This window comes from Melitaea cinxia, chromosome 2 (assembly GCF_905220565.1).
Source record: "Melitaea cinxia chromosome 2, ilMelCinx1.1, whole genome shotgun sequence".
In the NCBI taxonomy this organism is placed as follows: domain Eukaryota; kingdom Metazoa; phylum Arthropoda; class Insecta; order Lepidoptera; family Nymphalidae; genus Melitaea; species Melitaea cinxia.
In genome coordinates this window covers 6,222,459-6,236,900 of record NC_059395.1, presented here as the reverse complement: position 1 = coordinate 6,236,900, position 14,442 = coordinate 6,222,459, and the positions used below count along the sequence as shown (strand labels likewise).

The 14,442-nt window shown below is 38.0% G+C and overlaps 1 protein-coding gene across 1 annotated transcript in view; it reads right to left on the bottom strand.

Moving 5' to 3' along the window:
- The window catches only part of LOC123658970 (uncharacterized protein CG7065-like), a 33,855-nt gene that overhangs the window by 3,301 nt on the left and 16,112 nt on the right, over nt 1-14,442 (bottom strand). The window contains exons 6-21 of the mRNA XM_045594262.1: nt 14,231-14,363; nt 13,528-13,681; nt 11,473-11,639; nt 10,689-10,789; nt 10,376-10,400; nt 10,236-10,293; nt 8,754-8,839; nt 7,351-7,462; nt 6,078-6,273; nt 5,263-5,416; nt 3,770-3,961; nt 3,093-3,173; nt 1,776-1,931; nt 989-1,265; nt 566-766; nt 209-370 (exon numbers count right to left, since the gene is read on the bottom strand). Coding sequence (XP_045450218.1) covers nt 209-370; nt 566-766; nt 989-1,265; nt 1,776-1,931; nt 3,093-3,173; nt 3,770-3,961; nt 5,263-5,416; nt 6,078-6,273; nt 7,351-7,462; nt 8,754-8,839; nt 10,236-10,293; nt 10,376-10,400; nt 10,689-10,789; nt 11,473-11,639; nt 13,528-13,681; nt 14,231-14,363 — 2,255 coding nt within the window. The remainder of the gene's footprint in view (nt 1-208; nt 371-565; nt 767-988; nt 1,266-1,775; nt 1,932-3,092; nt 3,174-3,769; nt 3,962-5,262; nt 5,417-6,077; nt 6,274-7,350; nt 7,463-8,753; nt 8,840-10,235; nt 10,294-10,375; nt 10,401-10,688; nt 10,790-11,472; nt 11,640-13,527; nt 13,682-14,230; nt 14,364-14,442) is intronic.

Sequence of the window (14,442 nt, the reverse complement as noted above, 5' to 3'; positions counted from 1 at the left end):
ACAGTCAAATAATATTGCTTTAAAATAGTGTTGTGTGCCTGTGGTAAGTTAATCAGAGCTTCTGAAAATGATCTGAAATTTGATTTAGCAACGCCACTGCGATGCTTCTGGTGTTTCAGGGTCCTATAGGCTACGATAACCGTTTTTTGATATATAACTCGGTTAGCAAATAAGCTCACGGCTCATCGATCTCTCACGATATACTCACGACGGCGTCGACGAGTTGCGCCAGCTCCTCGGCGGTGACGTCGGTCTTGCCCTGCGCCACCAGCGCGGCGGCCATCTGCTGCGCGATCTCCTCCCGGTCCACGGCGCCCACGCCCGCCACCGGCACCGCCGACTGCCCGCCGCTCGCCGCCACCGACGCTTCCTGTTCAATACTTTGGGTATGTTACCCGAGTTTGTTATGTACCTAATGCTAAAATGTTATTTATAAATTGTATGTCCATTTTGCTCCACAAATTACTATTAGTTTCATAAAAAAGTAAAGAAATAAACGTTTTAATGGAATTTTCAGCTGGGACATGAATATAGGATATAATAACGATCGTATAGCGGGGGTGACCTGCTCCTTGCGCTTGCGCGTGCGCGTGTCGGCCTCGTGCAGCGTGGCGGCGGCGCGCACCACGGCGGCGCGCACGGCGGCGGCGGCGCCGCCCGGCACCAGCCCCGCCTGCACGGCGCCCTTCAGCTTCTCCTTCGCCGTCTCGATCAGCACCACGGCCCGCTCCGACTCCAGCAGCTCCTCGGACGAGTTCGCCTTCTCCTGTCACGAGCGAGTGACATCCGTATATATTTAACGGACAAAACGAGCGATAGCTAATTTTCAGAAATCACAGATAATTAAAAAATATTGGAATCGCTTGTTAATTGAAAAATGTTGTTTCATTATTATTAAAGATTGATAATATTTTTACGACCAAATATTTTAGAGTTAAAATTTGTGTAAGAATATTTTAAAACAAATAAAACAACAGTAGGCACGAACTTTCTCCATCTTAAGCGCTTCGGCGAGCAGGTCGACGACCTTGGGTCCGAGGCTGCCCAGGTAGTCCTCGAGGGCCACGAGCAGGCGCAGCGTGGCCACCACGTGGTCGGCGGCGCCGAAGTCCTGCGGGCGGCGCGACGGCACGCGCGAGACGCGCGAGGCGCGCGAGGCCCGCGAGCCCACGCTGCCCGCCCGCGAGCCGCGCGCCACCGGCGAGCGCGCGTCCGGCAGCGAGCCCAGCGACTCCTCCGAGTTCCACGGCGACAGGCCGTCGTCGCTGCGACGTATTACGATTTATTGTAACACCATTTGCGATAAATAATAAATACTCAACAGTACATTGTTTCGGCGTTATTAAGGAAGGTTTAAAACATCTACAAACCTTACGAGCTGTGAGAGGTTAAAAAAAAGTCGAAATTAAATAGACTTAACAAAGGTAATGAAATAAAACATAGTTTTGTTTCATTACCTTTTCTTTGCATTCAAATAGTTACAAAAACACCGCGAGATTAGGGCGTGTTAGGAGGTTTGACAGAGACGGATTTAGAGGTCTAGAGGCTTTGGGGCAACAAAGTAGTGATAACCTACTATACTATATTACGTACTATATGTATGTGTAAGTAAAACATTTAAAAAAAATCTAAGGAAAAGTTGTTTACTAGTTTTTACTCATTAGAATTTGTTTTTTTTTTCAAAGACTACTGTGATAGCCCTTCTTTCATGAAAGCCTCGGGACTTTAGCCTAGGATGCCCTCCACTAAATCGGTCCCCGGGTTTGCCAACTTACGGCTTGAGCTCCTCGTCAGAGATGAGAACGGTGTCAGTGACGACGGGCGCGCGCGCGGGGCTGTGGTTGCGCGGCGCCGACTCGCGACGCGACAGCGGACTACGAGCCCGACGAGCTCGCCCTTCATGGATCTCCCGCCCGTCTCGACCCTCTGACCTGAAATGCAAACGTTGCTGTTATTCATTTAGCAGTGACTTTTTTGAGGAGTTTTATTTATACTTATAAAAATCTCCTTTTTAAAAGTCTGTTCAAAAAAGATAACGCTAAATATATGTAAGCTTTGTGTTGACGTTGACACAGACATTGACATTTGAGTATGTACTATCAGTATCTACTATCAATTCAGCCACAAAAGGGAGCTACCAGTGGGGAGAATGTAAAAACATATTTTTTTTTCTTTTGTTCAAATCGAATAGTTACATTTATTAATGTTTTCTTTATAACTTCTTTAAAACTCAGTTGTGTTTGTGAATTTATTTCAATTTAAAAGTGCAAAGAACGATTTAAAATTTTATAATAAGAATAGTAAAGCATGAATATTTAATTGTCGATTCTTTGTTTTAGGTTAGTACCTACCTAATTAGTTCATAGTAATATTTGTTATGTAAAACTTATCTGTATTTAATAAATAAATCTTTGTTTTAGATGAATCAAATCGTGTTATACTTTAACATGAAAATATATATATAAAATTCTCGTGTCACAATATTAGTTACAATACTCTTCCGAAACGGCTGGACCGATTTTGTGTGCATATCAGGTAGGTCTGAGAATCAGACAACATCTATTTTTCATACCCCTTAGTTATAAGCAGGGGATTAAGGTGGTTAATAACATATATGGCAAAACAACGTTTGCAAGGTCAGCTATTATCTATAAAGTGTTGTAAGCACCTGTAATTTGGTCCAACTTGGGAGATAGGATAGTTTTTATCTCAATTGGACCCGTCAAGTGGTTCTGCTATCGGTGTGTAAGTCCGAAACTACTGAACCAATTTTTATCCAATTTTGTAGACATCTATAATTTTTCTTACTTCTGCATATTAGGATTCTTTTACAGTAGCCAGCCAAAAATAATATACATCGACCTTTGGAAAGAGACAATAAGCTAATTTCAACTTCGTGGAGGGTTGACTGTCTGAATCACTATTTATGGCCGGGTACAGTAAATACTCTTTTTCCTTGCTGTTGAAACAATAATAATGTTAATGTTTGATTGTGCTATCAATAAATAACACTCACCTTTCAAAAGTTTAGGAATGGATTTTTTGTTTTTAAATAATATTTGTATTAGAAAAAAGGTATTACTTTATCTTACTTGTGTATGGGACTGCGGGAACGCGTACGCAAGTGTCGCAGAGGAGAACGACGCCGTATGGGTGAGCGACGCTCTGGAGACCTACGAATTTATTATATTTAATTATTTATTGAATTGCCATATCATTGTAAAGAGAGAAATGTGTTATCGATTTATATTTCGAAACAACAAATGTCGCAAATCACATTCAAATATCACAAAAATAGATTTTATATTAAATACAATAATAATCAATGTGTCAATAATAAATGTGGTCACCAACCCGCCTGCCCAGCGTGGTGACTATGGGCAAAACACATGAGTTCACGTTATTTTTGGCGTAAACTTGTGGAGGCCTATGTCCAGCAGTGGGCTGTATAGGCTGTAATAATGATGACAATAATGTAAATGTTTGTTTGTCCAGCGTTTTTTTTTTTTTTTTTTGAAAGAAAGTTCATAAAGAGCCATTTTGAGGAATGTGGCCAATAAGTAAATCTGATATTAAGATATGTATTAACTTTTACGAAAACAATAAATAAACGATTCACACTCAACGGCTCCCAGTAGGATTTCCTGCCTTGTCGGGGATCCGGAAAAGCACAATACAATGGCGCAGCGATCACAGCACTGACCATCGCAGTGGGATGTGCTGGCTGCACCAACGCGTTGTCTGTTATTAGTGTTATTAGAAATCTCACCGTCGGTCTCTATATTCACGTTTTGGTGGGTTAAAGTTCCGCCTGGATGGCGATCGTCTCCGGGGCTCCGGGCTACGCCTCCGGAGCACAGGTGACCGGTGTCGGGACTCTGGAGACCGACGACGATCCGATGATCGCACGCGGTCTGAAGATTTACGGCGCTCAGACGATTTGCGATGATTTGGAGATTTCCTGTTCAACAAAATAATCATACTTATTTATTATATTAAATCTACATTTCGAATCCGTAGTAGTTTCAAATTTTAACTTCTTAATTATAGTTTTTTTCCACTGAACATGTAGAAAATCATAGACAGTGTAATGCTTTTGCATTTTCTTATCATGATCTTCTTTTCCTTTCGTACAAAATAAAACCTCCCAAGGCTAAGTCAAGGATTCTTCTGCTTCGTAACTTTGGTGGTATGGACCTTATTAGTTTGCGTGAAGATGCAAACAAGATCGATTGGTCTCTGATTCACTTTGTTGATACAATCGATCAACGAGTTACAATTTTTAACTCACTTATGACTGATTTGTACAACATACATGCTCCAGTTCGTCCAGTTCGAATAAAGCATTTGCCAGCACCCTGGCTTACCGAAGACATTAAATATCTACAACATAAATAGTATAAAGCGAAGGCTAAATATAGGGCTAACCCCAATATAAGAAATTGCGAGAATTATAAAAATATAAGGAATCGCTGCAATACAATATGTAGGGATAAGCAACGACGCTACATTCATGGACGCTTAAATGAAGAGTCTGATACTTCTAAAATTTGGAAGTTCCTACAGAAACTTGGAGTTGGAAAAACACACCAGTCTTGATGTAAATAAATAAATAAAATAAAGAAATGACGATTCAAAGGTACTTTTGAAGCATATTTGAACAAAGCAATTTTTGATTTTGATAAAATAAAAATTACCTAATTTTTTAACTAAACTAACTACCACGAAAATTACGCACGAAGCTTACGCAATCCGTCAAGTAGTTTTTAAATGGTGGCAATCACTTTAAAAACAATTAATTATATTTATATTATAAGATATGAAACATTGATTAAATAACTCACGCAGATTTCTTTACGTTTATCTTTACTACTCTCCATCCTATAAGTTGGTTACACTATGCGTATCTCTCACTCTACGGAACCTAGAATTATTTTTCAGTTTCCATCCAAAGATTGCCTGGACAAAAAGGCTTTTGTAATTTGTTTTAAATACTTTTTTTCTATTTTGGTGTTCAATAAAGAATATATAATACTTAATTATTATTTTTATTTATATTAAGCTTCGACCCATCTCCTACACGAAGAAAGAGGCCTGCACCCAGCAGTTGGATGTTAAATCGTCATCATCACCATTAATCTATTCTAGTCTACTGGACATAAGCCTTCCCCAGGGTACGCCGCAAGATCTGACCACCTGGCTTAGCCATCCAGCCGGCACCGGCTACCAGTGACTGTTAGAGGGCATCGATCAAATGATTACCTGGCGTCGAGGCGGTCGGGCGGGGTGAGGCACAGGCGGCGGTAGATCTCGGTGACGGTCGCTCGCAGCTCTTCTTCGTGGAGCTCCTTCATGCGTGTCGTCCAAAACACGATCCACTCTGGCTTGAAGTCATGTTTCGACGGGTCCTTGCCCTCTGTGATCGAAAAAAAAAAACGCACTTTCACAGAACATCTTATCTTAATACATATAAATCTCGTGTCACAATGTTTGTCCTCAATGGACTCCTAAACTACTTAACCGATTTTAGTCAAATTTGCACACCGTGTGCAGTTTGATCCAACTTAAAAGATAGGCTATATTTTATTTTGATATATTATGTTATTATTATATTTCAGAAAAAAATAAGGTGATACGAAGTTCGCCAGGTCAGCTAGTGTTCTATATAAAATGCACTAATGTAAATCATACTTCTCAAATCAGTGATCAATCGATAATTGACATAGCAATGGTAAATTTTTAACCTGCTTCAAAAAAAGGAAGAGGTTATTAATTCGACTGTATTTTTTTATGTATGTCATCTCATTATTTTTTACTAGGTATCAAATGGGTACACGATTTTGACATAGTTAAAAGTTTTTTTTTTTTTAATTTTTCGAACTAACGTGGTTTGAATGTCAAGTCAGTGACCGAATCACCTGAGTTTTACTGTTAAATCACTTATGTCTTCACAAAATATTTTTATTCAAATATGTCTGTGGTGCCTACGTCTACTGTCTATATGCCCCTAAACGGAAGGATACCTGTTTCGAAAGACGCAACATAAACGAATAGAACGGCTCAGTAGCGAATCTCACCGGTCTGGATCTCCTTGTAGCGCCGGTTCCAGAACTTCTTCCACTCGTCGGGGTAGAGCGGGTGCTTCTCGGGGTTCTTCTCGTGGTAGGCGAGCGCCTTGCGCGCCAGCTCCTCGGCGCTCTGGCGCTGCTCGGCCGCCAGCTTGTGCTTGTACTCGTAGTTGGACGCCCGCTGCCCGCTGCGACTCTCTGCCACCTGGGGGCGACACCTTGCTAATTATATATGTTTAACGTATAAATATTTTATTTGACTAGCCCGTTGGCGCAGTTTGTAGTGACCCTGCTTTCTGCTCCGGGGGTTGTGGGTTCGATTCCCACCCTGAGTCTGGGTGTAATGTATATATTTATCTATATATTTATATATGTATTATTTATAAGCATGTTTATCAAAAAAAAATGTAGCTATACCAGTCGGCTGTTATCTATAACACAAGCATTAAGTTGCTTACTTTAGGAACAGACGACCGTGTGTGTGTTGCGTAGATATTCATTTATTTATTTATTTATTATTTCCTACGTTGCACTTAAAAAAAAGAAAAAAGACATTTGAAATACAATGATAAAAAGGCTAAATAATAAGTCCTTTAAGCAGTGTTGTACTCGTGGTGGTGACCGGAACTCATGAAGGGAGTTAGAGTTAGGGTCCGCAACGCAATTGCGGTACCCCTGATGTTGCAGGCGTCTATAAACTATAGTAATCGCTTACTATCAGGTGAGTCATACGCTTGTTTGGCGACCTAGTTATATTTTTAAAAAAATACAATTTTTATATGTGCAAAGGCGTCTGCTAGACTTATCTTTAGAAAAGGTCTATTCTTGCCAACCTGCAATAATGAGTACTAATTTTATAAAGCAGGGTATGAAGTAACATACACACAGTGAATTAGCTCCTATAGAGAGAAAGAGGCCTATGCCCAGTAATAAAATTTTATAGGCTAAATCAATTACGCCGAGTTGCACAAAACAAAATTAAAAATTAAGTAGAGATTAAACTAATTTAATCACAAGAATTTCATACAATTCTTGCGATTAAATTAGTTTAATCACTACTTAAATTTTAATTTCTTTTCGTGCAACTCGGCGTTAATGTACTTTTTAAGCTTAATTTTAAAAAAAATTAAGCAATCTGCACTCCTTTTCTATATAAACTATAAATGTGCAAAAGTGGCCTAAGGAGCATACAAAAAAATAAATTAACTAAATTGGTCGACTGTTGGCCATTTTCGAGTTATGCGCTTAGCAACATTCATTTTTATTTATATAGATTATTTACCTTCTCCTTAGAACCAGCAACCTTATTCTTTATGGCAAATCGCGAAAGGAATGGATTCTCCGACTTGCGTTTATCGGGATACGGCTCGTAGCGCTTCGACTCTAGTTTCTGCCTAATTAAAATAAATAAACCATATATTCTATATTTATTTACATAAATGTTTTACCGCACATTTCAACAGCAAAAACACTACAACAAATAGGCAGTCCACCTTAGTCTTTATAGCTAGAATGATTTTAGCATTAGACTAAAAGCATTTCTACCCGCCAACTTAAGGATGTATAAGAATGGACGTCAGTAGGTGTGTAAAATGCAAAAACTATAATTTAATATATAGTTTTTGCATTTTACACACCTACTGACGACTGACACCTATAACTATAATTTTTTTATAATTTTATAAAAGTTATAGAAAAGTTATCCTCCACAGAGAGTTATAAGCTACAGACAATTATCAAGTATAGACAGTTCCTAGTAACAGTTGATTTTTAGTACTAGACAATTGTCTGTAGCAACATTTACCAGTAGTAGACAGCTAACAGTAGTAGATAGTTATTAGTCGTAAATAGTTAGCAGTCGTAGACAGTTGTCAGTATGTACGAGTATAAAGTTGACAGTAGCAGTCAGTTACTAGTGAAGATTCGTCTTGAAACATCCCATTGCTGGGCATAGGCCTCTTTCTCCGTGTAGGAGAAGGGTTGGAGATTATTCCACCATGCTGCTCCACTGCGGGTTAGTGGATATATTTCCTACTATGAGTAACGATCGCTCTTAGGTCAGTTACCGTTGACAGACCGTTATGGGTAGAAAACAGTCGGTAGTATTAATCAGTTGTCAGTAGTATACATTTGACATTAGCAGTTAGTTACCAGTAGCAGACAGTTATCAGTAGGCGACAATTGACAGTAATAAACAGATTTCAGCAGTAGACACTTGGCACTGGCAATCACTTACCAGTAGCAAACAGTTATCAGTAGGAGATAGTTGACGGCAGCAGTCAGTTATCAGTAGGATACAGTTGAGTTTTTTTTTTTTTTTTTTTTTTAATGTCACTAGGTCGGTAAACAAGCGTACGGCTCACCTGATGGTAAGCGATTACCGTAGCTTATAGACGCCTGCAATACCAGAAGCATCGCAAGTGCGTTACCGACCTAATCCCCAATCCCCCCAGGAGCTCTGGTCACCTTACTCACCGACAGGAACACAATACTGCTTGAAAACAGTATTATTTAGCTGTGATCTTCTGTAAGGTCGAGGTACTACCCCAGTCGGGCTGCTCCATATATTGAGCAGGAAATTCCTGCTGTGCCCTACCTCAGTTGTCGTCAGTAGTCACTTAGCATTAGCAGTCAGTCATTAGTAGCGGACAGCTATCGGTAGGCGACAGTTACAGCGCTGCGTACCTGTGGTCGCGGCGCTCGCGCTCGGCGGGCTCGGACTCGTCGCTGACGTCGGACAGCGGCTCCGTGGCGGGCGCGCGCCGCGCCGCCTGCGGCACACACATAGGGTCGCGACTGTTCGGACTATTGACTCTACCACATCGATTGTATTCTGCTATTACTAGTGTTGTAATTAATTTATTCTTTCTATATATATAGTATATATATATATATATATATATATATATATATATATATATATATATATATATATATATATATATATATATATATATATATATTATTCTATATATATAGTATAAAACAAAGTCGCTTCCCGCTGTCTATATACTTACATCTTTAAAACTACGCAACGGATTTTGATGCGGTTTTTATTTAGTAAATAGAATGGTTCCATAGGAAGGCTTATATGTATATGCATAATATAGTAGAGGAACACTGATAGTTTTTGCACCCGTGCGAAGCAGGGGCGGTCGCTAGTATAATATAATAATAATGTTAATCTTTCGTGTAATATGTTCTCTGTAGTATTTATATATTTATTTATTAATACTTTATTGCAAAATGCATTAAAGAATTGTACATAATTGTGTTTGCATGCAAACGAAAAAAAAACCGACTTCAATTATATCGACAAGTAATACAACGTAGGTAGACGAAAAATTAGTCAAATAAATACGCATTATCAAAGATTACTCTAAAAGTTGTAATCAGATCCCGATGAAATTTAAATGTGACCACATGATAAACATCGGCTTTCGATTAAATTGAAAATTACCAAAATCGGTACACCCAATAAAAAGTCATGCGGATTTTCGAGTTTGCCTCGATTTCTCTGGGATCCCATCATCAGATCCTGGTTTCCTTATCATGGATATCTCCTTTCCAACAAAAAAAGAATTATCAAAACCGGTTCATAAACGACGAAGAACCCGAACATACATTAAAAAAAAATATCGCATTGAGTAAACTCTTCCATTTTTTCAAGTCGCTACAAAAAGGCGGTCTTAATGCTAAAAGCATTCTCTACCAGCCAACCTTATGATGTACAAGAGCAGACGTTTGTAGGTGTGCAAAATTGAGTATTAGTAAAATTCACACTAAGAAGGAAAAAAAGGAGGAAATATAAGGTAACGTTAGTGGCAATACATACATACATACATACATACATACAAACATTGTATTGTGTCTCTTATATATTGTACTCTGTGACTATGAGCAATAGCGTGTACAACTTTTCTCTTAATAAAGCTTACTTGTATTCTGCAACTCAAACGTTATTTTAATTCACAAATTCAACAATTAATTAGGCTATGTATTGTTACTTTTGATCCTACGGGTCTTACCGCGAAATGGAAATCGTGTTAAGTCCCGTGAAGTCAAGTGTTATTCGCGATTGTTTGTTTACCGTGCCATGTGAGTGAGGAACTCGACACGCGAAAATTTTCACTTGATGTCAATCGATTATTATTGTAATATACTTACATTATTATTAGTAGGTTTCGAGGGGGCGGCGACGACGGGAGGTGACGGGTCACGATTTCTTTAAAAATAGATATAAATTTAAAAAAGTTACTTTTATAATTTTAACTATTTTTTTCAAACATAATAATATTAATTCGTACCTTATATTGTGCTTGTTACCAGTATCTGTTGAGGACAAAAGAATAGGATTATTACAACTATTGCAACAAGAAATACAATACAAATGAGATAGCAATATTATAAAATAAGTCTTCTTGTTAAAATGTTATTTGTTTTACATAATCATTTATATCTATCTCAAACAAACAGGGTCTCTTATGCAAAAATATGTGTGCTTTTATGAACGTAATAAATTTTAAATTTCTCAAAACCTATAATATTAATATTTTATATATAGTAATCAGTATAAATATTAATTTATATATTATAACAAAATTTTATTTATGAACTCACCGAGAGATGATATTAAATCAGCATCGACAACTTCTTCAAAAGTACAATCATCCGTTTCACTGAAGTGATACCCTTTAAAGATCCATTGGTGGATTTGATTTCTGAAAAAATATGATTACTTAGTAATTTAATTAAGGACTACATATGTATAAAAATTAATTAATTAAAACTAACTCTTGACTAATATTTAATGTTTAGTATGAAATAAAATTTGAATTCAAAAATTTAACTAATCATCTTTATATAAATATTTCTTCTGTGCGTGTATTTGTCACTGAACTACTAGACGCCTCGACCGATTTTGTTAAAATTTTGTACATATATTTCTATGGGTACATGGATGTTTTGAAAACACAACTGGACCCGGTAGGTGTAGCAATGTCTGCCGGGTCCGCTAGTAATATATAAATAACAAATCAATCCCAATTTTAATTGATGTTGATACATATCTTTATTGATTAAAACTAAGTCTATTCGTCGCTTATAGTCTAGGACATGGACTCCAGTCACTTGGACGTGACCGATCTAACGAAAGTTTAATAGTTTAATGAAATTAATGTGTAGTACATTTTACGACGTACATATGATGACATGACGTTACATACTTCTCCTGCTCGTAGACGTCCGTGTCGACGTTAACGGTCCGCAAACGGTCGTACTTGACGTCGACGCGCGCGACCAACCGATTCAGTATGACGGTGATGCGCTCGCGATACTTGCCCCGCGTGCGACTTTAGGAAGTCGCTGATCTAACGCAAGTTTAATGTACTATGACGTCACATACTTCTCCTGCTCGTAGACGTCCTTGTCGACGTTGACGGGCCTCAGACGGCCGTATTTGTCCTCGATGCGCGTTGCGAGGCGATTCATGATGACGGAAACGCCCTCGCGGTACTTCCCCTGAGAACGGAACGGCGCCAGCAGCGCGCATGCCTTGCCAAAGTGACGTTGCTAGAAACAACAAACAGTCTGTTATATGATTACTGATACAAGCCACAGTTGCTATATCCAAGAAACGGCTCGTTTTGATTATGAACCTTTATATTTTTGAACAAGAAGTGTTCTAAATCTAACGGTTCGTTTAGCTTACAAACCATTTATTAGTATGTCAACCGAGCATTATCTTACACTAGTCCAATACCCACCACATACGATAGTCACAACTAGGCCGCGTTGCTTTTTATATTGACAATAAATACCAACTTTGCTAATAAAACTTCTTTGTAACAATGCTATTTAAGCACATATCATAGAATAGTGAAGATGTAGTGTGTACAATTCGAACATAGAATAAAATCGATCTTAAAAAATTCGCCCATTTTCATGTGCTATAAAGTATACGTTAAAGTTACGTTAAAAATATCAAATAAATATAATAATAATAATATATTTTATTGCACATTTAAATAAAGAACAAAATTAAAATTACAAGCAATTATAGTAACAAATTGTACAACCAAGCGATCTTATTGCTAAAAAGTAATCTATGTTGCAATATATGTTGTAACTCTGATTCAGTTTATTAATGTGACTGTAAGATAATTGTATAAAACTCTCTAAATAAAGAGAAATAATTGTTTACCTGGACCTCCTTTCGCGTACAAAAATCGTATAGGATTTCTAATTTCTCTACTTACAATAAGTTTTTTTTTTTTTTTTTGTTAATTAAGAATCCTGTACTTGATAATTCTACAGGAGGGTTTTTTTATTAAGTGCAGAATTTTATTAGAAAATCGTAAAAATATAATTTCTGGTCAGCGGGTCTGAGTTGCCGGGCGACGGGCGGCCCGCGGCAGACGGCCAGAGGCCTTTGTGCCTTACGGTGAACTTGTGTCGCTCGCCATCGCTCGCTGCTCGTGCTTACGCGCAAATCTGTTTACTTTTTTAATCCAAGATAGGCATAAAAATGTAACAGACAGACAGACTTACTTTTGAACTTTGCAATTATATTTACTTTAAATAAAAAAATAATTTAAATTGTTCATTTTGAGCTGTGTACGAATATAAAGTTTGTCATTAAGCGCTGCTTAGTTTAAACTAGTGGTCTATCTAGTCTCTCGAGCCGATAACATTATAAAATAAAACATAAATTTAGTATATATATATATACAAATAAAATTGGAGTGTCCTTTTGTAATATTAAAATAACCGCTTTTTACTAAATGCATATGAATGTATACTCGATACATATACAAAAATAGCATTTTCACAATTTTTGTCTGTCTGTTTGTTCCGGCTAATCTCTGAAACGGCTGGACCAATTCTGACGGGACTTTCACTGGCAGATAGCTGATATAGTAAGGAGTAACTTAGGCTACTTTTATTTTAGTAATTCATGTATTTTATAACTGCGAACTGAACAATAACTTTTTTGTTAAATTTCACGCGGGCGAAGTCGCGGGCACACCTAGTAATTAATATAATTTTAGAGCCTAAATGATCGACACTACAAGAAGAATTAAATAATAATTATGGATGATCACAACTTGTACGCAAGCTCTTGGTCTTAGAAACGGATCAATCGCATGTCCTAGTAGTACAAGCTAGAGCCGGTAGATGGCCGAGTTTAATAACCTTTACGTAACACTGATCAAGTGAAGTGCGGGTGGATGGGGTGTGGCAAAATCTAAATGCTCAAGGTCATTGAGAAGGGGGAGCCTCTTAACTATTTTTTTTTAACTTAGGAACCAAATGTTTAAAGAACAAAAAGTACATAACAGAAAACTTAATTATAATATATCCAGTAATTTTTGTATGAGGTAGACTTTGTTATCATTGTAAATCATTAAACTTCTGCTTTACGTGTGTGTGGATGTTCGTATGGACGTGCAGTACTCACGAGGTAGTGGTAGCGGTGCCAGAAACAGGTTAGGTGGTTGACAATGGTGCGCGGGTAGCCCTGCTTCACGCACAGCACGCAGATGTACGAGGGCTCGTGGTGGTCCTCCTCCGGCGGGTGCTCCACCAGGTATTCAACGCCCAGCAGCGGAGCCCTACCGAACGATAGAAACGGTAACATAATTATCATCAAAGCATTTATTGTATACTCAGGTAGAGTACAGCAGAAAATATCCCACTCAAAATCTGGACGAACCGACCGAGAAAGTACCTCGACTTTACGAGAAAATCACAGCTAAATAATACTGCTTTCAAACAGTATTGTGTTTTCGAGGTGATTATAGTGACCAGAGCTCCTGGGGAGCGTTAAGGTTAGGGTCGACAATGCGCTTGCGATACTCCTGACGTTGCGAGCGTCTATAAACTAAGGCAATCTCTTGCCAACAGGTGAGCCCTACGCTTGTTTGCCGACCTAGTTGTATAAAACAAAAAAAATTAGTCAAAATAGTTTGTCAGTTTATGTTTAAATGGTCGTTACGTTTTCTGCGATTTTCTTATTTCTTAAGTATTTTATTCCCTTAGAACCTTCTCACTAAAGTATTAGAAACTTTAAAAAAAAATAGTAAATAAGTTAGTAATTAAATTTTAATGATTCGGCGACTCTCTAATATTTAAGAATAAAATGACAATTAAAAGCAACTTACTTGACATTATCCAATGTTTCCTGGATGTGGCAGCGCACGTTACGAAATTTGTCGTACTTCAGGTCCAGCTCTGAGGGAGTCTTCTTGAAGTCTTCCACCTCTTGTGCCATCTTTTGCAGGACTTTTTCTGTGGCTGTTTATGCGTTAAAATAAATAAATAAAATAAACGCCTCACACTTAACGGGCCCTACAGAATTTTCTTCTATTTCGGG